The sequence below is a fragment of the Microtus pennsylvanicus genome, chromosome 3 (genome assembly GCF_037038515.1).
Source record: "Microtus pennsylvanicus isolate mMicPen1 chromosome 3, mMicPen1.hap1, whole genome shotgun sequence".
In the NCBI taxonomy this organism is placed as follows: domain Eukaryota; kingdom Metazoa; phylum Chordata; class Mammalia; order Rodentia; family Cricetidae; genus Microtus; species Microtus pennsylvanicus.
In genome coordinates this window covers 93146649-93173103 of record NC_134581.1, presented here as the reverse complement: position 1 = coordinate 93173103, position 26455 = coordinate 93146649, and the positions used below count along the sequence as shown (strand labels likewise).

The 26455-nt window shown below is 41.6% G+C and overlaps 1 protein-coding gene across 3 annotated transcripts in view; it reads left to right on the top strand.

Moving 5' to 3' along the window:
• Ncapd3 (non-SMC condensin II complex subunit D3) overlaps positions 1–26455 on the top strand; it is an 82233-nt gene that overhangs the window by 39748 nt on the left and 16030 nt on the right. For all 3 annotated transcript variants that reach the window (XM_075966475.1, XM_075966477.1, XM_075966478.1), the window contains 8 exons: positions 5099–5290; positions 5606–5703; positions 5813–5928; positions 10143–10250; positions 12513–12627; positions 12717–12821; positions 14669–14907; positions 15699–15778. In XM_075966475.1, the coding sequence (XP_075822590.1) occupies positions 5099–5290; positions 5606–5703; positions 5813–5928; positions 10143–10250; positions 12513–12627; positions 12717–12821; positions 14669–14907; positions 15699–15778 (1053 nt within the window). The remainder of the gene's footprint in view (positions 1–5098; positions 5291–5605; positions 5704–5812; positions 5929–10142; positions 10251–12512; positions 12628–12716; positions 12822–14668; positions 14908–15698; positions 15779–26455) is intronic.

Sequence of the window (26455 nt, the reverse complement as noted above, 5' to 3'; positions counted from 1 at the left end):
GTTGTGGTCTAGCTGGTCCAGCAATGGTTGTCTACCAATGGAAGGTCCAAAAATCCAGTAGTTGTTCCATCCACGAGGCTGAATTGTTAGGGTTACTACTGCTGTGATGAAACGCCTTGACAAAAAATAATTCGGAGATGAGAAGGTTTATTTCGCCCACAGTTATGTATAACAGTCCATCATCAAAAGCAGTGAGGGCAGGAACTCAAGCAGGGCAGGTGGCAGGAGCTGATGCAGAAGCCATGGAAGAGTGCTGCTTACTGGCTTGCTCCCTATGGCTTGCTCAGCCTGCTTTCTTTTAAACCCAAGGACCACCAGCCCAAGGATAGCACCACCCACAATGGGCTGGGCACCTCCCCCACTAATCACTAATTAAGAAAGTGCCTTACAGCTGGCTGTTATAGAGGCTTTTTTTTTTTCGATTGCAGTTTCCTCTTTCAGATAACTCTAACCTGTATCAAGTTGACATAATACTAGCCAGAATAATGGATGTCTCAGCTGGTCCTCGGTATATGCTGGGATCCCAAAAAAGTAGACCCTAATTCCATTGAACGAAACGGGCTTGCTAGCGAAAGTTAGAGCAGAAGTCAAAGAGAGCAGTCGTCCTTTTTCCGTGGCCTTTATGTGGCTGGCCAGCAGAGGGTGTGGCCCACATTAACGGTGGGTCTTCCTGCCTCGCTTCCAAGATACAGATTGGAAGGGGGTCTCCCCACTTCAGATGATTCAGGCCCTCAGGTGCCCAGCTGCTCGGGTTTGAGTTAACTCTAGGTGTAGCCAAATTGATAACTAAAAGTGGCCATCACAACTGGCCTGAGTTGCTGCATTTCCTAAGTGTGTGGGCATGTTTATGTCTGAAATTGAGGCTTACCCTATGCTTGTTTAGCTTCACAGCATCCTCTAAGTATTGTTCTCATGCTCAGATAGAGCAGACCGATCTGAATCTAGGTTTATGTAGAGGTCAGAGGTTAAAGGCGGATGACTAGTGAGGGTGAGTGAAAGAGGAGGGATATTTAGTGAAGACGCCTGCGGAAGGTTACAGGAAGAACTGAACTTTATAAAGGAGGGAGGGATAAGTGAGTGCTGGGGCTTTCTCTTCCCTCTTCCCCTAATAAGGCAGCCATCGGGTTTACCCCAAAGTGAGGAGGAATGTAGAAAGGAGGCCTAAAGTGTGCGGTCATGTGGGCTGCTGTGAAGACAAGGGCTAGGGCAGTGGTAGAGCTTTTAGTCACAACATTAAGAGGTTTCTTGGCATTTTCATTTTTATTCTTTCATAATTATAGGGTTGAAGTTCCAGAAGCAATATGACGATACTGGAACAGATTGCACACAGAAGCAGATACAAGAACCCCATTTCTATTTGAGCCAGACTCATGAGGTTTACAAAGGGATGCAGCAGTGACTCGCCCCATTTACTTTGTTTGGGAAGAGCTGTTTGTGAAAAGAATACTATTACTTATACTGATATAAATGGGTTTGGTGGTTCTAGTTTTTTGTTGCTTTGTTTTTTTTTTTCCGCAATAGGGATTGAAGTATCCTAGATGACTTTATGTATGCTAGACAAATGCTCTGCCACTTAGCTGTGTCCTCAGCCTTTCTTATTTGCTCTTTGTCTTGAGATAGCATCTTGCTAAATTGCACAAGCTGGCCTTCATCTAATTCTATAGCCCAGGATGTCGATGAATCTGCAATCCTCCTGTCTCGTCCTTCTGACTAACTAGGATTCCAAGCTTGTACTACCAGGTCCAGGTCTAACGTATTATTAATTTTTAACTAGTAAACATTTAAACTTCTAACGTGGTGGTAGTGATGTGTATGTGTGTTTGTGCGATGCACACGTGCCTCTCCATCCATCCTACATACACAAAAGTTCTTTGGGGATGATGACTAATTTTAAAGGATTTAAAGGATCTCTGCATAGGGTGTAGCTCAGTGGTAGGAGTACTTCCCTAGTATACACAAGGCCCACTAAAAATGTATATATATATAAGTAAGTGGGTAAGTAAATTTGAAGAAGTCTTGCACTGAAAATATAAGAGAGCCACTGATCTGGAGAGTCAGTCTGAAAAGCAAAGCGTATTATTAGAGGGCCTGGGAGATGGCTGGCTGAGTGGTGTCACTGTCAACACAAATATGAGGGTGTGAGTGTGAATCCCCAGCCCTCATAGCAGCAAACTGTTAATGCGGTGCTGGGGACAGAGCGAGGAGATGTAGCTGGAGCCCTGGAGCTCGTTGGCTAGGAAGCCTGGGTGCTCAGTGAACTCCAGGTTCAGTGCAGGAAAGGTGGAGGAAGCTGGAGAGATGGCTCAGTGGTAAAATACAGAGTCAGGATTCTGGCCTTGAGTTTGGATCCACAGCACACACATAAAAGGCTAGGCTTGGTAATCCCAGCTCTGAGAGAGGCAGAGACAGAATTCCAGCTTGCTGGCCAGATAGTACTACAACCAAATTGATAAACTCCAGCCTTAGTAAGCGACCCTGTTTTAAATAAATAAAATGGAAGAAGACTCCTGACATAGACCTGTGGCCTCCATAGACACATACCCACAAGTACACACACAAACGTGTGCATTCTTAACATATAAATCAAAACAAGTCAGATGGGTAGTGTTGGGGGAAGTCACCTCTGACGTCCACACATATATGTATGTGCTTACACATGCTCTGGGCACATCACCCACAGACATGCACACCCATGCTCATACATACCTATATACACACCCCCAGAAAGCACTACTAAGAACAATAAGGCTGATGGAATCAAGAGTTTTATAAACAGTAATATACAAGATTTATGTTAAGATCTTTAGTCAACAGAGAACAAGTGCTTTTTAAGATACCTGACCTTTGAATTGACTTTATACTTAAGGTTTATTTTTTTAAAATTATATGTGTATCTGTATATTTTTCTAGGGTATGTGCACTTGAGTGCAAGTGTCTACAGAAGCCAGCAGGGAGCAAGCTGGGGTCACAGTTGGCAGTAAGCCACTCAACCTGGCTGCTGGGACCCAAACTCTGTTCCTCTGCAAGAGCCATATGGGTTATTCGCCATGGGGCCATCTCTCTGGCTCCCCAACCTGGCTCTTGAAAGCAAGCAAGGAACAGAAGCACAGCCAGGGGAGAAAACAGCCCTGGGTGCATGAGGTTGTGTGTACTGCACTAGCACCTCAGTACACTGATGGCTGGTGTGACTGTAGGGGGCCTGGGACACAAAGTAAATGGGAGCTATATAATGCAGCATGCCAAGAAGCTTGGCCTTACATTAAAAGCAGAATAGCAAGGAGGAAGTTGCTGATGAACTCCTATAAAGGGAGAAGATAGGCATTTACATTTTAGGACCTACAGAGAATAGATTTATATTTGAAGACTACGGGGATCAAGCTATAGGTTGAAAACACAAACGTGTGTGTTGGGTTCCCAGCTGCCCAGCAAGCTTAGACCTGAAATAACCACACAGAAACTGTATTAATAAAATCACTGCTTGGCCCATTAGCTCTAGTTTCTTATTGGCTAACTCTTACATTAATTTAACCCATTTCTGTTAATCTGTGTATCGCCATATTGCAGTGGCTTACCAGCAAAGTTTTGGCATGTCTGACTCAGGCTGCAGCTCCATAGCGTCTCTCTGACTCCGCCTTCTTCTTCCCAGCATTCCGTTTAGTTTTCCCTGCCTAGCTCTGTTCCCCTATAGCTCTGCTATAGGCCCAAAGCAATTTCTTTATTCATTAACCAATAAAAGCAACACATAGACAGAAGGACCTCCCATACCACCTGTATAAAAGTGACTTAAGTCATAGGTAACAAGGATAGAATAAGGTGGAGGTAATGGAGTTGGAGGAAGGAAGCGTCTCAGAGCTGCTTAACAAGTGTTGGGGTGGAGAGTAGAAGGACGTAGAAGAGGAGGTCCAGTGAGTTGAGTTAACAAACATTTTGACTACTTTATTTTCAATGCCCTGCTCTCAGTGCTCAAAAGTTGCAGGACTTGACATCTCACTCTCTTTAGGTTGCTCTTAATCTGATGGAAATTTCACAGAGCAAAGTCCGTTTTTGTAGGAAGTGTGTTACAAGGGCACAGAGGAAGGATATAATCACATTTTGTTATTATTTCTTCTCTTCCTGGTTCCCTCCCTCCATCCTTTCCCTTCATCCTTTTTTTTTGGCAGGAGATCAGATCCAGTGTCTTGCACATGTCACCCCTCCAGCTCTGGGAGCCATGTTTTTGTCTTCTTTCAAATGTATACTGTGGCATTGTCTCATGGGTCATAGCATCTCCTTCCATGCTATGGAAAGAAAATAAAAGTGATTTAAAACAAGAGTGAAGGGCACTGTGCAGGGAAAGCATCAGTTGGTAGTGCACTTACCCCACAAATTTTCAATTCCCAGGACCCGTTCTCCATTTAAAAAAAAAAATGAGTGTGGAGGCACATGGCCACAATGCCAGCACTGGGAAGGCAGCCGAGAGGATCCTTGAGGTTTGCTGGCCAGCTTGTGTAGTTGAACAGTGAGTTCCAGGTTCAGTGAGAGACCCTGACTCAAAAGATAAGCTGAAGAGTGATTGAGAAGGACACTCAGCACCAACCTCAAGAACATGGACCTACCACATAACACACAAAAAACAGTAACATGGATATTGTACATTGGAAGCGTTTTAAATTTTGTTCACGTATCACTAAGGTATAGCAAGTTCTAGCTCATTTGCTATGCCATGTTTAAATGCTATGATGTCCTTTCTCTCCAGTATCACATTAAATAAAGAACAGTGTATCTATTTTTGTTGCTTTGTTCCTATCAATATGGACTTGCCTGTTATAGTAAGCTATTTGTGTGGAAATTTTGGAGGGAATGATTTTGCAATTTTCTCCTTTGTTGTAAATAGTATTTTGTGAGGGGGGAGATAAGGACAACTTATTCTGAAGGGAAAATTAAGACACCTCATTTGATATCAGATATGCAAAAGGCTGGGCTCACTGAGTGGATGTTTTATGTGCCAGAGAAATCCTGGAACTGCAGAAGTTGATCCCTTCCAGTGAGAGCTTGGTCGGAACACTTTGCTGTATTTATAGTTACATTTCTCCTTTTCTTTCTCTCTCTCTTTTTCTAGCCGCTATTTAAATAAGGCTTTTCGTATTTGGTCCAAGAAAGATAAATTCTCATCCACTTTTATAAACAGTGTGATATCCCACACTGACACCGAGCACTCAGCACCAGCATGGATGTTGCTCTCCAAGATCACTTGCTCATCACCCAAACTGGACTACACCAAAATAATGGAGTCATGGGAAAAACTCAGCAGGTTTGCATGCTTATAAAGTAGTCACTAGCAGACACCGATTGGCTGGAAACAAAGCTCATGTCTTCAGGAAATGGCCTGCTATAATAGCTATTGCTTTAAATTCTGGCTTAAGAACAAGTTGAAAAATAAGAATCACAGTTAAGCAGTTTATCTTTGTCAGAGTTCATTAAGCACCTTAATGTTTCCAGACTTCATAGTTAAGCCATTTAACGACTTGACTTTTAATATCAATAATCCAGAATAAGTGGGGGCGAGGGTGGTAGTGGTGGTTTTGGCAGCATGCTATTTAATTTGGCACCTTCCCCTTTTCTCTAGTGAACAGTCTCCAAATCCAAACACCTTAGGTTATATGCTATGTGTCATTGGGCATATTGCAAAGCACCTTCCCAGGAGCACCCGGGACAAAATAGCTGGTGAGTCTAATGGAGATTGTCTTGAGACCTTGCTGTTTACTGCAGCTTTTTATGTATGTAATTCTGTGTATTTTATAAGCAGTTAAATTTCAGGTTTTTCAATTTTTAGGTATTATCAAAGGCAAGCTGAATGGATTTCAGTGGTCTCTGGAGCTCATCAGTTCGTCTGTTGACACTTTGCAAGGGCTCTGCCGAGCGTCTGCAAAGACAGTGCTAGAAGAGCAGGTATGGCCACACACCCTCCTGTGCTTCCATCTCTGGCTCACACCCTCCTGTGCTTCCATCTCTGGCTCGAACGTGCTGCTCTGTCTGAAGTCTGAGAAGTGTTGTCTGTGAATAGAGGGCATGGGAGGTAGCTTTTGCCACCATTCAGCACCGTATGTCCAGCTGCTGTCTTTAAGGGTTGACGGCTGAAGACACACTCTCTTAGATAGCCATTGGTTCCACAAGCAAGTATCTTTTAGTCGTGTGTGCCTCCTGAGTGATATTTATCTCCCTGGTGACAATTCTGCAAGGCTATCTTTTAGTAAGTGCTAGCCTGAATATCCCAAGAGCATCTGCAGCATTGTCTTTTACCTAATTGTAGAGTTCCACGCACAGCAGATGGTGTTTGATCCTTTGCTGTATCATATTCCTTTGGAATGCCTGTGCTATTATGTCACTCAAGGGTTTCCTGCTGGTATTGTGTCTCCAAAGTTGCCTAGTCAACTGGTAATTTTTTATAAATATTTTATTAATTCTAGTAATTTTATATGAATAGTCAAAAATCTAAATGACTACTTTATGTAAAGCATTACTTTAACAACTGCTGGGAAATTCTCATATCAGGATTGTTTTTGAGTTTTATGTATTTACTGTGACTATGATAGCAAATGTGTGGAGGTCAGAAGACACCTTAGGAGTCAGTTCTGTCCGCGGGGGTCTTCACCCACCGCACCATCTCACAACTGAGGCATCTCACTGGCCGTATCAGTATTTCTTTTTTTTTTATTTTATGTACATTGGTGTTTTGCCTGCATGTATGTCTGTATGAGGGTGTCAGTTTTCCCAGAACAAGAGCCACAGACAGTTGCAAGCTGTCATATGGGTGTTGGGAATTGAACCCAGATCCTCTGTAAAAGTAGCCAGTACTGCCAACCACTGAACCATCTTTCCAGCCCCCCCATTTTAATATTTCTAATAAATCATTTTATTATTGTCTCCTGCTTTCATCTTGAAGTGTACTCTTTTTTTAGTTTTTTTAATTTTTCGTTTACCTATTATATTGTGTGTCTTTGAGTGAGTGTGATGTGTGTTAGGAGGCCATCAGATTTGCACAGTTAAATAGTATTGAACAGTAAGAAAACATGGTATAGCTGGTGCTGTGTTGTTTGGTGTAAAATCCTGGGAAAATTGGTGGCAGGTTTTAAGGATCAGTGGTGCACACCCTGCTGATGGCAGAACTGGGATTGGAGGGAAGGTCAGTTTCTAGCTTCCTGGCGTGCTAGAAAAAGTCATCTCTGCTGTGGGCTCTTCTTGTGACTGTCCAAGGTCATCAGACTGTTTAGTTACATTGTTATTATAGCCTGGGAGAATACATTGGATTTAGAAACAAACAGCTACAAGAACTTGAATTGTGGTAGTGTTACACCCAGTACAGGAAGGAGAGAGACAACACTTACTGGTTCCAAAGATTTTAATAAATCACCCCAGAAGCAAGTCACTGATCGATCAGGGCTGCAGGACAAGGACTTGGGAGCCTCGTTTCTCAGGACAGCTCCGCAGCAGGGGCAGAAGCAGGGTTCAGAGGCACAAAAATCACAAGCATTTGCTGCCGAGTTACACTTACAGTTTTCACCAAGCAAGAAACAAGGGACTTTCCTTGTGTGTTCCATCATTGTCAGCTGACACAAAATGGGAGCTTTTCAGCCCAGCCTACCAAATTCATTTGTTCTTTCTGTTGTTAGGAGCAGTATATGTTTTAAAGAATTAAGGAACATAACAGACTGCTTCTATTGTCTAAGGAGGAGGTGGGTGAGCCATTGGAAAGTTCTCGGCTTCTCTTGGGCTTGGGAGCTTAAACTGTGCTTCATCCAATAGGTAAAATAGAGTCTGAAGTCAAAATGACAGTACTCAGGCCAAACTGCTTTTTCCTGCTCCCTTCAGTAGGAAAACGGCTTTTTTTTTTATTTTATTTTTATTTATTTATTTATTTATTTATTTGGCCAGCATCTCCCGTGGCAGTCAGCAGTAGAATAAGACCTCGAGTTTTTTCTGGCCTGCTAGGGTACTTGAGTCACTATAAATACACTTGTCCTCGTCCTCTGTAAATAAGTGCTCTGTATTTTATTGAGAACAAGAAACGATCAGAGTAGACAGTCAGTGCCTCTCTCAGCAGTGCTGAACACTTAGATGGCGATCTTGAACATGTTTGGTATCTGTAAGCTTGGTAAGAGTAGAACTTCTGTGGATGTCATTACACTCTTGATAAGAACTTGGACTATATCAGTGGGGAAAGTGTCTAGAATAAGAGGGCATTGGTCATGTCCTCCCTTTTGTCCTAGCTAAACTTAAGTCCTAGCCGTTTTCTGTAACTCAGTTTCAGAGACACCATTTTAGAAACAACTTGACAAATGGACTTTATACGGAAGACATTTAGATGAGGGGTTTGTGAAGCAAATGGTGTAGCATGTAAGAAGCTGTGTGAGACAAGCTGCCTAGCAGAATTCAGATGTGTGAAGACTTTAACATGAAACAATTAAATTTGTTTAGTGTACTCAGATGCCCAATATATACAAGTGTTTGGAAGTTATAAAGGAGCAAATTTCAGTCAACTGAAGAAAACCTTCTGAAGGTGCTCACAAGAAGTTGTGCCAAAACTGAACATTAGGTGTTGTGTAGCAAGGATCCCCAAACTGTCTGGCAGTGACTGTTTTCCCAGGCTCTGTGGTTCTGAGTAGTTACTTCAGCTCAGCCAGGTCCTTGTCTTAGGCTGTTTATACAAGTCAGCTGTTCTCTCTTCCTAGGGATCAAGGCCTGTTGATTTTAGGCTCTCTCTTGGCCAACAAGTGATGGTTAGGTTGTCTAATCTATTAAGAGTCATAGGTGAGATGCGGTGGTGGTGCACACCTTTAATCCCAGCTCTCAGGAGACAAAGGAAGGTGGATCTCTGAGTTCAGGGACAGCCAGGGCTACACAGAGAAAGAGTAATAAACACTGTAGTTTTGAAAATTGCTAGACTAAGTCAGATTGTTTTTTTGTGTGTTTGTGATTTTCTACTACTTGGCAAGTGCTGATGTGACACCATATTGTTCTAGCACCACGTGCACCAGGTGACTCCTAAGATAGTCTTTGAACGCACCTGACATACATGTGACAGGTAATATCATTGCAATAGTTTCCCTAAGATAGAAGGATGTATCCTAATTTTAACTTCTGTGGAAACAGTTACACCTAAGTATTTTGGAATAGCCAATGAAGTACTAGAATTTGGGATTTTGAGAATGCTCTTAGGCACGGAAATGTGGTTATATGTTTTGAGTGGCAGTGACCCCCTGGAACTTTCTTTAGTCAATAAGAAACACTAAAAACCTGTACCTAAAATATTACAGAAGAGTAACAACTGCTGTGTGTGTGTCTGTCTGTCTGTCTATATCTATATCTTGGACCAGAAGAGGATGTTGGGTGTCTTCTTCTATCCCTGCATACCTATTCATTTTTGGGCAGGATCTTTCCCCTGAACTTGGGCTTTAACCTTCAGCTAGGCTGGAGAACAGCAAGCCCCAATGATCCTCTTGTCTCTGCCCTCTTTGGGACAGGCATTTTTAGGGATGCCTGGCTTGCTATGTGCTGAAATCTGAAGTCAAGACCTCATGATTCTGGATCAAGCACTCTTTAAGTGCTTAGCCATCTCTCCAGATCCCTGATATCTGGAGTGTCTAGCTGTGTAGCCACACTGGCTTGGAGCTCTCCATTTGCCTACACCAAACTGGGACTCAGGATCTTCCCACCTCCCCCTCCCAAGTGCTAGGATTACCATACCTACCATCAGTCCTTATTTTATGTCGATTAAAAGTGAAGCACTAGTTGTAATAGCTACTTCTCTACCTGTGTGTGGTAGAATTGCCATTTTTCCTCTACTGTCAGAAGGCACTGCTGTTAAAGGTGGTTTATAGATGTGAGAACCAGATTTTATGTCTGCCTTTTGCTCTTCTAGAGCAAATGTAAAAGGAAAGATGATAGACACAATACTCTTTCAACATTTGCCCTAGCCGGTTCCCATGACTAGGTTGCTGCAAGCATTGCTGTGGTGTGGGACAAGCAATGGAAAAGGTGAAAGTTGTGGGTGTGGTGACTGGGGTCTTCCATGCCTTCCAAGAGCCTGGAGGTCCTGAGAACTGGGCTTGGGGAGTCATCTGAGCTATGTGAGCCCCCTCACAGCTAACCTGTGACTTGTGCAGGAACTGCTGAAGCAGGTGTGCAGGGATGTGCTCTCCACCTGCGAGCACCACCTCTCTGACGTCCTTTTGAAGGAAGATGGGGCAGGGCACATGAATGAAGACCTGGTGGTAAGCGGCTGCTTTTTCTTAGTCTTCCTACAGCAGGGTTTCTTCAAAGATGATTGTGAAGTGTGAGTTTCAGTTGCTATTGTTGGGTAAAAGCCTTTTGTAGCTTACTTTTTGGGGTTTTGTTTTTGTTTTTTGCATTACGTGTATGTTTGTGTATGTGTGCTTGGGGAAGGAAGGTACATGCATGTACATGCAGACACTGGAAACCAGAAGACATTATTAGATGCTATGGTGCTGGAGTCACAGGCATTTATGAGCTGCTAGGGACCAAACTCAGGTCCTCTGCAAGAGCAGCAAGTGCGCTTAACTGCTGACATATCTCCAGCGCCTGTTTGGCCTTTTGACTTTTAAAATAATTCTAACATGTCTTCTGGGCTATTTAAACATTAGAACATAGCCCTGTGGGAATACAGCTGAGCTTTGGTAATATGTAAAATAAAAGGGGAAATTTGACCACCCAGGATACAGATGCTCTTTGCTGAGCCAGTTATTTTGATGAACACTCCCTACTGTAAAAATAGTGTCAGCTTATGAGACCCCTGTGAGTCAGGACACATAATGCAGTTAGCACATCTGTTAACAGTGATTCTGATCTGGCATCTGACATTGTCTGACAGAGAAAAGAAGCCATAGTTTTGATGCCCTTCAGGATGGATTGTCATGTAATCAAATCTGGTTGGTTCTCTCCTCTGTTTAAACGAGAGGAGCACCTCCTCTCTGTATTCAGCTCCTGCTCTGCCAGCTCAGCTCTTGTAGTTAGTGATTCTAGACCAGGGCTAGAGCTGAAAGGGAAGACCGCTTTGCCAGCAGCTCCATGCGTGCACATTCAGTGATAGGCATTAGCATTGTGGGACTCTGGAAGCTGTCTGTGGACTTTGGAGGACTTGGATTTTATCAAGTGTCAGTCACGACCCACACCAATATTACAAAACAAAACACTGTATCTTTGTTCAAGTTTTTTTAAAAACTCAATTGCATGTACTATTAGGTTAAGGAGTTGTTTGGATTTTTTTTCTTCAAGACAAGGTTTCTCTGTGTAGCTTTGGAGCTGTCCTGAAACTCGCTCTGTAGACCAGGCTGGCCTCAAACTCACAGGCATCTGCCTGCCTCTGCTTCCCAAGTGTGCCACCACCACCCAGCCAAGTAATTGGTTTTGTTTAGTTGAGACAAGATCTTGCTATGTTGCTTGGGCTGACCTTAAACTTCTGGACCCAAGTGACCTTGCCACCACACCCCGTCCCCAGTAACTAAGATTGTAGGCATGATGCAGGTACGGCTGTTTCTAGCTCTAAAACAAGCTGTCACCTGACATTTGACTTCAATAATGCTCATTTATCTTCCGGGTAAAGAAAGACGATATTATTTATTAAAACAGGATGTCACTAGAAAACATAAATAGTGGTAGCTGGCTATGAGGAAGTAGGACTTTGTGTGTGTTCTAAGCAGGAAACACTAATCTGGAGGACAGATTGGAATTACGTTTTACAGTATAGAGTGAGCTTACATACATCTAAAAACAAATTTAGTTTGAAGTGCTAGGATTCAAACACAGGACCTTGAGCATGCTAGGCCAGTGATTTCTACCACTGAGCTAGACCCCCAGACTGTTTATGTACACTATTGGTCTGGATTTCACTTCTAGGAGAATTAAACAACTGGTTTCATGAGGTATTCACCAGGCTGTTGTAGGAATAAATAAATACCCACACCAAACATGGTTGTGCATGCCTTTAATCCCAACACTCAGGAGGCAGAGACAGGTGGATCTCTGTGAATTTGAGGTCAGCCTGGTCTACAAAGCTAGTTCCAGAACAGCCAATGCTATTACACAGAGAAACTCAAATCCCCCCCCCCAAAAAAGAAAAGAAAAGAAAGAAAGAATTACCCACTAACTGTAGAATACTCAGCAAAATTACTATGAAACCCATAGCTTTCACATGGCATCTTCATATTCTTTAAACACTTGCTGTATATGTTAATATGATGGGATGACACCTTCTATCACAACATAATTATTAATAGAAGTTCCAATTATTCACAGAAATGTCTAGATTTAGATGATAAAATGATATGGTCATTCTAATTTGGAATGAATTTTATTAAGTAGCAACCAAATTTTATTAATAGTCATGTATATTTTCTGAAAAAGTAGTGATCTTTTTGTAATTTGTGAAACAAAATGATGCTCGTTTCCCATGTTACTAAGCTAGAGTTTATGTTCTTTTTGCCTTGCTTTTACTGCAATATCAATTCTTTTTGCAGGTGAAATGTATTTTTACCATAGGAGATATAGGCCAGTTATGTCCAGCTATAGTGGAGAAACGAATCTTCCTTCTAATCCAGTCTATTCTGGCTTCTTCTTCTCATGTGGATCACTGTAAGGCCTTTGAAGTCACCCCTGCACCATTCTGTCCTGAGCCTCATTAACTGTCTCAATAATAATCGTTTCCTCTCCCTTCCCCACAGTACCATCATCTCAAGAGACCGCAGATGTCCTAGACGGTCAGCTGCCTTTCCAGGTCAGCTCTGCCATGCCTTCCGTGATTAGAGCACATGCCATCATCACTTTAGGTAAGGGTGCCATGGTGGAAATGTGACCGTAGTCTGTGTAGCTTTTGTCTCAAATCAGCTTAACCACAGTAATGTGCTATGCCCTGTTGAGGCTGCGCCTACTCCAGCTTTTATGACTTTAAGAGTCATAAAAGTGAGGGACCCGCACTGCAGATATAACAGCACTCAATGAGAGCCCTGGAGGCTGTCACTCATTGCTGTGATGAAATAGCTGACAGAGGGGAACTCTAGTGCGTGCATCTTACAGAGTGAAAGCAAGGTAGCACTGGCTGGTCATTTCAACGCAGAGGACAGGAAGTGAGGTTCCTCAGAAGCCAGGCTGAGATAGCATCCTCAAAATCCCTCCCGCACTGACCTATGCCTCCAGCCTTCTAACCTAACCTCACAAAAACAGTGTTATCAACTGGGAACCAAGTGTTGAATCACATGACCTAAATGGGACGTTTTACATATAAACCATTATAATACACATGGAGTTTTTTGTAGGATTATGGTAATTAATTACTATTATACCTCTTTCTGTTTCTATAGAGCTTTTGTTTTGCTTTGTTTTGTTTTTTGAATAATCACAGCATAGCTCGTGAAACCTATCAAGAAGTGTATTTCAGAGGCTGAAGAGATGGCTCAGTTTATAAAGTGCTCATAAACACAAGGGCCTGATTGTGATCCCCAGAAGCCACATTTTAAAAAGGCCAGGGGGCTGGAGAGTTGGCTCCGTAGTTATGAGCACTTTTCCAGAGAACCCAGGTTCAATTCTCAGTACCCACAGCTCACAACTGCTAGTAACTCCAGTTCTAGGAGATCTGATGCCCTCTTTTGGCCTCTGCAGGCACCAGGCACATGAGTGATATACATGCAGGCAAAATACTCATTGACCTAAAATACATTAGAATAAAAAATAATTAAGAAAGCTAAATCCCCTGGTCCATGCCCCTAATCCCAGTCCTGAGCATGCAGAGACCAGCAGATCCCTGGTGCTCCCCGGCCACCTGCCTAGCCTGCTTGGCAAACTCCAGGCCAGTGAAAAGCCCCATCTCGAGGGAAAGAAAGATGGTGCCTGAGAACACTCAAGGCTGTCTTCTGGTCTTCTCTGGGACTTATGGATACACATGCGTGCACAAATGCAAAGAACTGTGCTGTAGGTACTACACTGGGTCTCAGGAGGGGAAAGTTTGAAGTCCAGTTTATATAGCAAGATGGCTTGTTTAATGTTTTCCAGAACTGACAGATGAGCTGCAAGCTCATTTCTCCATCAGCTCAAATAGCTCATCATGAAAACACTGACCTGTGGCTGTCATTAAAATACTCTGTCTTTAAAAGTGATTGTGTATTTTATAGTAGATATTTGTCATGGCTGTGGTTTGGTTTGGGGCTTTTTGTTTTTGTGGTATTGGTTACTTTAAAAATAGCTAGGAATTACAAGTAGGAACAAAACATTCCCCAGGCCACAAAGCAACACACCAGGGAAAATAATTTAGCAGCCTCCTTCTAACTATGAATAAAAAAAATCAAATAAATCAGACAACATTCTTTCCTGTTATCTAGTCTGTATTTTTAATTCAGTAAAGTTTTTTTTAGAGCATGTGTATAATCAAAATTAAAATGTGTTAGGTTTTACTGATAATTTTGTGAATAAGTGGGTAACTATAAAATTCAAAGAGTGACTTTAAGTAGAAGACGATTTTTGCAGAAGGAAAATCATGTATCTCAAGAAACTTGTGTTGGAGTTTATTTTTCTAAATGCTATTTTTAAACCTTCTAATATTTGTCTGTGAGTTTGTTGTTGTTTGTGATTTGGGGCATCTGTTTACTCTGTAACCCATAGTGTGGACTCTTTCCTGCCATAGGTAAACTGTGTTTACAGCATGAAGACCTTGCAAAGAAAAGCATCCCAGCCCTTGTGCGAGAACTTGAAGTGTGTGAGGATGTGCCCGTCCGCAACAATGTCATCATTGTAATGTGTGATCTTTGTATCCGGTACACTGTCATGGTGGACAATTATATTCCCAATATTTCCATTTGTCTCAAGGATTCAGATCCATTTATCCGAAAGCAGACACTGATCTTGCTTACCAACCTCTTACAGGTATGTGTAGGAGTCGAGCTGCCCTTTTCTGCTTACCATGCTAGCTTAGGGAATATTCAGTTAACAGTGATATGCTTGCTTTGTCGTAGAATCAAAGACAATTATTCTCATTTCTGGTTTAGAATATCTTATAGTGTTTAGTGCTACTGGCATATTTGTACAGCAATCCTGTGAAGCAGGGCCATTCTGTCTGTAGACCTACAGAGAGAAGTGCTTGGGGGTAGGCGGCTCCAGCCAAGTCCATGTGTTTCAGTCATGATGGCTCTTGCTTTAGAATGTAGATCTTATTTGGGATGCACTGTCTTACAGCATTGCTACAAAAGTCCAGTGCACTGTTTCCAGTCTATCAAATATCTTGAGCTGTAGTGCTGAATAGAGCATTTGGTATTAGCCTGTAATGAGAAGGGAATATTTAATTTTTAAAAACGAGGTATTCACTAAGTTTTACATCTTTTCTATACAGTCATAAGCTTTTCTTCTCATGCATTATATACCTTACAGAGGCACCAGTGAATTTGCCCATTAAAACTATGTTCTTTGTGTTATTTTCCTCACACCATAGGTTTGGTATGTTTTTGACCAAATACTCCTCTATATCTCTTTGAATGAACAAATGCTATGTGCTTTCAAAGACGTTAGGTAGTAAACATTATCAAACTAATTTCAGGTCCCAGGTCCCCGATGGACCAGTAGCCAGCCTAAAGAAAAGTCAGCAAATGTCTGCACCTTGCTGTGTCTGATGTTTACATATTAAAATTCATGTGAAATACACTCTCTTTATCCTTGTGCAGGAAGAATATGTGAAATGGAAGGGCTGTCTCTTCTTTCGATTCGTCAGCACTCTGGTGGATCCACAACCGGACATTGCCAGGTAACCTTGCCTTCGCATGTCAGACCGCTCGACAATTTCCCGAATTTCTGGTGTGCACTGTCTTTTCAGGGTGGTCAGCAGTTGTTTGGGACTTAGTAGGCTTTTAATAATTACCGGAAAACCTTAAAGTACTAGATGATAGCACAGACCTTATATGTGCATGCTTTAAAAGCAAAACAAACGGGAACTGAGCATACTGGTAACTAATCTCAGCTGACTCCACCACGTGCTGACATTGCCTGCTTTCACTAAGGAGTGGTAAAGAACACTCCGCCTTGTCATTAAACTGTGTGGTAGCGAAGGCCTTGGCTACTGACTCTGTAGTGGTTTCTAGACCAAAAGAAAGGTTTATTTTGACAAAGAGATCCAGCTTTATCTCTTCTGTACGGAAGAGAGTCTAGGAATTAAGAGTAAAAGCACAGTGTACAATGCACTGTACAGATTGCAAAGGTGCCTTGGAAATGGTGTTTGGTTTCTTGAGAATTGGAAGGAAGAGTGTGGCTTTGCCATTCCTTAATCTTTAACCTTGTATTTTTTTATTTTGTAAAGACTTATTTTCAAGGGCTTTGGAAATGCTCTGATAGGAGTTGTTGCTCCAGATTGTGTTGTATGAATAATTATTTTTAAAGCAAATCTTCATTTGGAAAACAAGATGCTGAATGCTACAACAAAAGCCACCACGGTCGTAGAAGGTCTTTCCGGAGTTCATGAACTATAAATAGCTTGTGGTAGTGGCTCGCTCTGCTTCTAAATTTGGTCACCAATAATTTAGTCTGCTCTCATTAGAAGAATTTCTGTTGAGTTCTTTGGGTTTAATTTTCAAAGGGGGAACATTTCACATAACAAAATAGCAGAAGGTTAACCTTCTAATTACTGTTGTCTAGATCCAGAAGCAAAAAAGACGGAGCCACCAGCTTCTTCTTTTATAGTTGCGAAAGGGATGAGATGACTGTGCCACTCCTACCTGATCTCAGTGTGTTCCCTAAGGGCCCTTGTTACCAGCAGTTGCATAGTTACACCAGGCCTGGACCCTTGTGACCAGCAGTTGCATAGTTACACCAGGCCTGGACCCTTGTGACCAGCAGGCCCATAGTCTCACCCGGACTGGACCCTTGTGACCAGCAGGAGCATAGTCACACCAGGGCTGGCAAAAGTGCTCGGAATGCTTTCAGGTAATGAACCTGAGACACAGTGGTATCTGTTTAAGTGTATTTCCATCTTTTTTCTCATTTTTATCAGCTCCTATATAAGCATGTTTAAAAGAAGCAATAGATGCAGGGCAGGGGTGATACACACCTTTAGTCCCAGCACTTGAGAGGCAGAGGCAGGCAGATCTGTGAGTTCGAGGTCAGCCTGATCTATAAAGAGAGTTCCAGAATAGCCAGAGCTGTTACACAGAGAAACCCTGTCAAGAAAAACCAAAAAAGAAAAAAAAAGAAGCAATAGATGAATTTAACCCAATTTAAACATTTCACAGTATACACATTTTAAAATATCACATGGTACCCCATAAATATGTACAATGTATGTTTATTGGTTAAAAATAAGTTGAAAAGAATAAAGAAGAGCATTAGTCAGTGCATACCATTTACATAGAAGGTGTAAATCCAGATCCTAAGAAGGAAGTCTGGGAGATAAAGAGATGCTGCTGTACACTGTGGTAAGACGGTCAGCATTTGACATTTTGATATTCTGTCTTTAAATCTGTCACTAAAATATTTTTATTACATCTTATTTATTTACTTATTATACGTGTCTGTGTTTGGGCATGTATATGCCACGGCACGCTTGTGGAGGTCACACAGTCTGCACGAGTCAGCTCCAGTGATCAGCCTCAGGTCATCAGGTTGCCCTCTTACCTGCTGGCCATCTCACCAACCCTAAATCTTCTGGTTTTATCTCTACTTTCTGGATTTATTCAAACCGTCATCCAAATGTGGACAGGAGTTTCTTTTTTCAGAAAAGTTGATAACTACACAGCTAGGCCAGAGCCAGCAGCCTATTGGCTGATAGGAAGTGGATTCATTTCTCCATATGTTTCAGCTAGGCCAGTGCCAGCAGCCTATTGGCTGATAGGAAGTGGATTCGTTTCTCCATATGTTTCTGCTAGGCCAGTGCCAGCAGCCTATTGGCTGATAGGAAGTGGATTCGTTTCTCCATATGTTTCTGCTAGGCCAGTGCCAGCAGCCTATTGGCTGATAGGAAGTGGATTCGTTTCTCCATATGTTGCTGCTAGGTCAGTGCCAGCAGCCTATTGGCTGATAGGAAGTGGATTCGTTTCTCCATATGTTTCTGCCGAGTCAGAAGTTACAGAGGCAGGGCCTATTGAATGTATTTTTGGTCCAGTTGGATTTCCTGAAGATTTTGGCGTGAGGAAGGAAAATAGAAAATGGACTTTGAGTCCAGGGCCTTGTATATGTTATGTGAATGTTCTACCACTGAGCTACATCCTCGCACTTCTTTAACAGGGTCATATAAAACCATTATTTTGGGGATCCAAAATTATATGGTATATTCTCTTCTCTCACCACTAGGTGGCATCCTTGTCATCCCATAGTCACAGGGCGATACCCAAGTAATAAGCAGCCAATTGCTGCAAAAATAAATTCAAACAAAGTACCACTGAGAAAGAAAAGAGAGGAAAAACAAATGTGACTTGGATTGGGTGAAAAAGAAATTTCACTGTGCAGAGAGCTCGGTGAAGTTGCAGAACAAATGAACCGGGGTAGGGAGTCCAAACAGCTGGAAGGAGGAAGGGGCGTACAGAAAAAGCTCTTTGATTCAGTGCAGTGACACAGCCCATAGCAAGGCTACAGAGTGGGGACATGGAATGTGGGGGAACTGTGGATAAAGACGGCTGGAAAATGGCAGGTGCGGATGACTATATGAACAAGAAGACACTGCGTCGTGATTTGAGATGGAGAAAAAAAATAAGATTCCAAGCTAGCAGAAAATAGACAGATAGTAGAGGCTGCCCTGCTCTACTATCAAAAAACAGGTAGACAGTAGAGTGGTGTATCTGTTGCTATAACCAGTTGCCTCCTCTCCCAGTCCTTGCCTTCACCTTCCTTGAGTCTACATTTAAATTTTTTTTAACTTTTCATTAGACCAACAAGAAAGTTAGATCCTTTTTTCCTGTATACCAAGGCTGAAACTTGGTGCTCTAATAAAGCCCTGTAGATGCAGCATCGGGATTGGATGCTATGCATTAACTATGACATGATTTCAGCTTCTCCTAATGAAAATCTCAATGGCAGCTTTCATTGCTGAACATGCAGTCCTGCGAGGGTTTATGTGGCAGTGAAATATATGTGCATAGCTTCTAGTCAGGTACAGACTAGGGTTCATCATCAGTTACCTCTGCGATGTGCGTTTCTAGCCTAAATCTGTCCTGGGATCAGGTTAAAGCAGCCCCTCTCTCCTGGTGAGTTCAGGTCTAAGGAGGAGTGGGTAAATATGAGAACTACTGTGCTATAGTGGATTGACCATAGAGCAGACCACAAATTCCTAGTCTTTATTTCCTTTGGAGATTCATTGTTTATTTAAGGATTTATCCCATTCTGGTCACAGATAGTTTACCACAGTAACTTTTGTTCTGAAAGAACTCACTCTGATGTTGTCAACTTTGCCTTTCAAATGTAGATTTCTAAACAATGCAGTATGTAAAGAATATATGCAGCCATGCCGGACATGGTGGCTTAGATTTATAATCCTGGCACTCAGGAGGTAAAATAAGATTAGGAGTTCAACAGTGTGGCAAGACCATGGTGAACCTGGCCTACTTGAGACCCTGTCCTATTGGGAACTCATAAGTAAAACAAGTAGGTCTAAAATGAAATTTCCTCAGGAGCTTCTTTTATTATATAAAATTGTGTTTGTTTCTGTATTTGAAAATCATCCTAGACAGAACCAGGATCCCTCTATAGCCTTAGCTTCTAACCCATCTCCACTCTTTTGTGATGCCCACCAACCTGTAGAAGCACTCTACCAGGGACCCCACAGCCACCCCCCTTAGCTAGGACACAGAGTAGGCAACAGCAACCAAAGAATAAAACACCCGCCCACACCCTACAAAGACAAGACCAGATGTCTACACAGCAAACACTTCAGTCTGTCTCCAGATGCCTAGATCCCAGCGCAGAAGCATAAACATGAACAAGACAGTGTGCCTCCTCCAGAAGCCAGCAGCCCTGTTGCAGTAAGCCCTGAGAAAAGCAATAAAGAGGATCTGAATAACTGCCTCAGTGAATACCATGAAAACACATACAGTTGAATGAAATAGTGAAAACAATTCAAGTCGTGGAAATAGAATTTAACAAAGAAATAGAATCACTAAAGAAAACCCAAAGTGAAACAGAACTGGAAATGAAAACCTCAGGATGTCAAACAAAAGCTTCAGAGGTAAGCCTCACCAACAGATTAAAAGACATGAAAGAGAGAATCTCAGGTCTTAAAGACAAGGTAGAAGAAATTGATAGGTCAGTCAAAGAAAATGTTATATCTGGAAAAAAAAAAATCCAGGTACAAAACATCCAGGAAGTCCAGGAAGTTACAAAAAGACAAAATCTGTGAATACTGGGGATAGAGGCAGTTGAAGAAACTCAAATCAAAGGCACAGAAAATATTTTTAACAAAATTAAAAACGAAATTTCTCCAGCCTAAAGAAGGAGGTGCCTGTCCAGGTACAAGAAGCATACAGAATGCCGAATAGATTGTACCAGAAAAGAAATTCTCCCCAACACATGATAAAACACTAAATGTATAGAACAAGAAATTATGTAAGTTCAAGGGGAAAGGCCAAGTCACATATATAAAGATGGTCATATTAGAATAACACCTGGCTTTTCAATGGAAACTCTAATGGCCCGAAGGGCCTGGGTGGCTATTCCACAAACCAAGAGACCCCAGACTCCAGTCCAGACTGCAGTACTCTGAAAACCACTAGTCACAACAAACAGGGAAAGAAAACATTCCACAATAAGAAAAAAAAATTAAGAAGTTTATGTCCACCAGTCCAGTCTACAGAAGGCACTAGAAGGAAAACTTCAGTCTGAAGAGAGGTACACCCCAGAGGACACAATCAATCAACAAATAAATAATCCCAGAACAGTAAATCAGAAGGGGGGTGGGGAAACCCATGCTGCAACAACAATGAACAGAAATCAGTAAACACTGTTCATCGGCAACTCTGGTAGTGGTCTCAGTTCCCCAGATAAAAAGGCACAGACAAACAGGATGGATCCATCTTTCTGCTGCATCTAAAAAGCACACCTCATCATCAAAAACAAACATCGCCTCAGGGTAAAAAAAATGGAAAAGATTATTTCAAGTAAATGGAACCAAGAAGCAAACTAGTATGGCTATTTTAATATCTGACTAAATAGACTTCAATTAAAACTAATTAGAAGAGATAGGGAAGGATACTACATAGGTCATCAAAAGAAAAATCCACCAAGAGAATATTGCAATTCTAAACATCTGTATACCACATGTAAGAGCACCCAAGCTCATAAAAGAAACACTACTACTACAATGAAAATTACATATTGACCTTAACACAGTGATCATGGATGACTTTAATACCCATTCTCTTCAAGAAATAGGTCATCCAGATAAAAACTAAAGGGAAGAGTAACACTGGAGTTACACAACATCATAAGTCAAAGTGACCTGGCAGATATTTACAAAGCATTTCACCGAAATACTAAAAAATAGGCTTCTTTTTCAGCAGCTCACGCAACTTTCTCCAAAATTGACCACACATTAGGATACAGAGCAAGTCTGTCTCAACAGATAGAAAAGTGGAATAACACCCCACTCCTCTCTGACCACCAAGGATCAAAACTTGACATCAACAACAGAAATAGCAGAAAATATACAAACTGAAGGATACTGAAAATTGGACCAAGAAATCAGGAAGGAAATTATAAACCTTTGGAACTGAGTGAAAATGAGAACACAATACACCCAAACCTATGGCACATAATGGAGGCAGTTCTAAAAGGCAAGTGCATAGCACTAAGTGCCTGCATAAAACTGGAGAGATTTACTAACTTGACAACAAACCTGAAAACTCTAGGGGAACAAAGAAAGAAAGAAAAAAGAAATACCCAAAAACAAGTGAATGGGGAGAAATGATTAAACACAGTCCTGAGTTTCAGGGCAGAATCAATAAAATAGAAACAAAATATAGCAGCAACAAAATCAGTGAAATGGAGAGTTGGTTCTTTGAGAAAATAGCAAGACTGATATACCCTTAGCCAAATTAACTAAAAGATGGCGGTAAGAGATCCACATGAGTAAAATTAGAAATGAACCGGAAAGTATGACAGCAGACACCGAAGAAAGCCAGAGAACAAGGACATATTTTAACAACCTTTCCACCACACTGGAAAATCTAAAAGAAATGAATCGGTTTCTTGATATGTATGGTCTAAATCAAGATGAAATAATAAACCCATGAGCCCTAGTGATATAGCAGTAATTTAAAAATCCCCCAACAAAAATAAGCCCAGGGCCAGCTGGATTCCGTTCAGAATTCACCAGACCATCAAAGAACAACTAATGCCAGTACTCCTCAATTTACTCTACAAAATAGAAACTGAAAGAACACTGCCTAATTTTAGTTACTATTACCCTGATACTTGTGTATGTATGTGTGTGTGTATCTCTTATGAACATAGATGCATAAAGTATCAATAAAATACTTGCAAACCAAATTCAAGAAGATGTAAAAACAATTTACCATGATCAAGTTGGCTTCAACCCAGAGATGCAGGGTTCAAAATATATGTCAATCAACATAACCCACCACATAAACAGTCTGAAAGACAAATCCATATGATGATCTCATTTGCTAAAGAAAAAAACCTTGATAAAGTCCAATATCCCTTCATGATAAAACTCCAGGAGAGACTAGGAATACTAGGGAACTAACATAATCAAGACAGTTTATAGCAAGCAACAGCCAGCATCATCCTAAACAGAGAGAAACTGAACATTTCCAGTAAAGTCAGGAACAATAGAAGAGGTTGTCTGTTCTCTCCATTCCTATTCAATATAGTATTGGAGATCTTAGCTAGAGCAATAAAACAGCTGTAGGAGATCAAGGGATACAAATAGGAAAGGAAGAAGTCAAAGTATCCTTACTTACAGATATGATTTTTTACATAAAAGTCCTCAGGCTCCCCTGGGAAACATCTACAGCTGATAAACACCTTCCACGAAGTATTAGGATATAAAATTAACATACAAGAATCAGTAGCCGCCCTATTTACGAATGATAAACAGACTGAAAAAGAAAGCAAGGAAGTAGTATCTTTTATAATAGCCTCAACCAAACAAGTTAAAAACTTGCATAATCAAAACTTTATCAGAGGGGGCTGGAGAGATGGCTCAGAGGTTAAAAGCACTGCCTGCTCTTCCAGAGGTCCTGAGTTCAATTCCCAGCAACCACATGGTGGCTCACAACCATCTATAATGAGATCTGGTGACATATATGCAGACAGAACACTGTATACATAATAAATCTTTAAAAAAACTTTATAAGACATTGAAGAAAAAAATTGGAGAAGACATCAGAAGGTGGAAGGGTCTCACGTGCTTTGATGAATCAGTAATATTAATGTGAAAATGGCCATCTTACTAAAATCAGTCTACAGATTCAATGAAATCCCCTTCAAAATTCCAACACAAGTCTTCAGAGAAATTAAAACAAAACAAACAAAAAAACCTTCACCATCATATGGAAACACAAGAAACCTAGGACAGGCTCAACCTTGAATAATGAAAGAACTGTGGTGGTATCTCCATTCCAGATTTCAAATTGTATCACAGAGCTATAGGAATGAATGAATGAATGAATGAATGAATGAATGAATGAAGAGAATGTGGTGTTGGCTTAAAAACAAACACATCAGTCAGTGGAACTGAATTGAAGACAAAATTCCACACACTTAGTTAAATACCTGATTTTTTTATCAAGAAGCCAGAAATACAAACTGGAAAAGACTATAATCAACATATGGTGCCATTGAACCTGCATGGCTTCATATAGAAGAATGAAGTAGATCATGTGTGTCTAACCTTGCACAAAAAAAGTCAACTCCGAATGCATCAAGGTCTCAACACAAAACCAAATGCCCCAAATCTGATAGATGAAAAAGTGGGTAATGGACTTGAACTCATTGACACAGGAAAGGACTTTCTGAACAGGACATAAGCATTAAGACTAACAATAAATGTGACCCTTTGAAGCTGAAAAGCTTTCTCATGGGAAAGGATACATCATTCAAGCAAAATGACAGCCTAAAGAATGGGAGGAAGTCTTTACAAATTATACATTTGACAGTTAGTGTCTAGAATATACAAAGAACCAAAGAAATTGAACATCTCCAAAAATCTCACGTTTAAAATGGAGTACAAATAAATCAAGAAAGTTATCAAAAGATAAAACACAAATGGGCGGAGAAACACTTGAAGAACTGTTCGAAATTCTTAGCCATCAGAGAAATGCAAGTTAGAATTGCTTTACGATTTCATCTTTCCCCAGTCAGAATGGCCAAGATCAAATGACAGCTCATGCTATTGAGGATGGGGAGGGGGGGATACTTACTCATTGCTGATGGGAGTGCCAACTGGTGTAACCACTATGAAAATCAATATGGAGGTTCCTCGGGAAACTGAGAATTGTCTTACTTCAGGATCCAGCAAGACCTTCCTTAGACATATACCTAAAAGGCTATGGAGATACTTACTCACCCATGTTCATTGCTGCTCTGTTTCTAATAGCCAGAAATTGGAAACACCCTAGATGTCCATCAAGTGATGACTCAGTAATGAAACTGGTACATTTTCACAATGGAATATTATTCAGCTCTTGAGAAAAATAAAATTATGAATTTGACAGGTAAGTGGGTGCTAGAAGCAATCATCCTGAGTGAGGTAACTCGAACCCAGAAAGACAAATATAGCATGTTACCTCTTACATACAGTTGTTAACTTTTGAGCTTTCAGTATGTTTGCTACCACCTGAAGAGGCACAGAGGTTAGGATGGCAAGGGAGTGGGGATGAGGGCATTTCCAGAGAATGGGGGAATAGAGTGTAGTATTATGGAGAGAGTGTGTGTCAGTCTTATTGTTGCCTTGAAGTTATCTGTGAGTTCTGACTCTTGCAAATTAGAATAGCAAGATTAAGTGGGGAGGGGCATGAGCGAGTAGGGATAAAGGAAGGAATGTGAGGGGGGACAGCTAACACTAAAGGCCTTTTGAAAAGCTATATGGAAACCTACTATTGTAGAAGCTTCCTAAAATATATTTATATAGGAAAGGAAATGGAGTCACCACCTTATGGGGGAGACAATGCCCAAACTAGATACCTTGTGCATAGTAAAACCTCCAGTTCCAGGAATGGATTATATCTTGTTGAGTCATTGGCTTAAAGGGATCCTTTGAGCTTCCTCAAGCATCACAAACTATTGCCAAGGCTGTTGGTTGCTCTTCACATTTTAATGGTAAGACCCTACTGGTGAGGACACTTAGCATTGGCACTGAGCATGGAAGAATCCAGCTGGTACCAAACTAGAAGCTTCACTTCTGCCGGCCCACATTCATGGTACTGGAAGGACTTTGCATGTACCAGAGGAGAGAAGTGATCAGTATTATTCAGCTATGAACTCTACAACCTACAGCAACCTGCCTGCAGGATATCCTGGTGCGGTAATGGCACAAATGTTTTGGGAGTAGCTATCCACTTTAAAAACAAACAAACAAACAAACCAACTATATTTAAGGCCCACTGCATGAGATGGACCCCATACCTGACACTGCTAAGGTAGCCAAGAACCTGAGACTAGTTAGGTAATGAGCTTAACGGAAAACCTAATGCTGTTATTCTGCTAAAGCAAGACAGGAATAAGGTGACTGTACGTAGTGCTATACCCATGGATTGATTAGGCCTCACAATGCCCTCATCAGAGGGCAAGTAGATGGTGATTAACACAGAGGCCCACAACTAGACATGTGCAGAGAGTTAGAGAGTTTGGAATACTCAGTGCTAATTGAGATAGCGTCATCGCATCCCGGTCCCCTCAAGGCTCAGGGCACTATGTGGAAGAGGAGGGAGAGAGATTGCAGGAGCCAGAGGTCGTGGATGACGTCAAGGACACAGTCACAGGACTAATACACATCTGAACTCACAGACACTAACCACGTGCACAAGAACTGCCTAGCTTCAAGTCTGTCAGAATCCGAGCACTGAGAAGGGGAAGTGGACACAAAGTCCCAGGCCTAACCATTGTCTCTTGGCAATTGACACCTGCTGGGAGAGGGAAACTGTTTTCTCCAGTGGGGTGTCACTGGGTGTATCAGCTGCACTCCAGGGCAGCCCATGGTCAGGAATAGTTGGCCTATAGAAAAGAAATTCTATGTTTTGTTTTGTTTTTTAATTTATTTATTAAAGATTTCTGCCTCCTCCCCGCCACCACCTCCCATCTCTCTCCCCCTCCTCCGATCAAGTCCCCCTCCCTCGTCAGCCCAAAGAGCAATCAGGGTTCCCTGCCCTGTAGGAAGTCCAAGGACCACCCACCTCCATCCAGGTCTAGTAAGGTGAGCATCCAAACTGCATAGACTCCCACAAATCCAGTACGTGCAGTAGGATCAAAAACCCATTGCCATTGT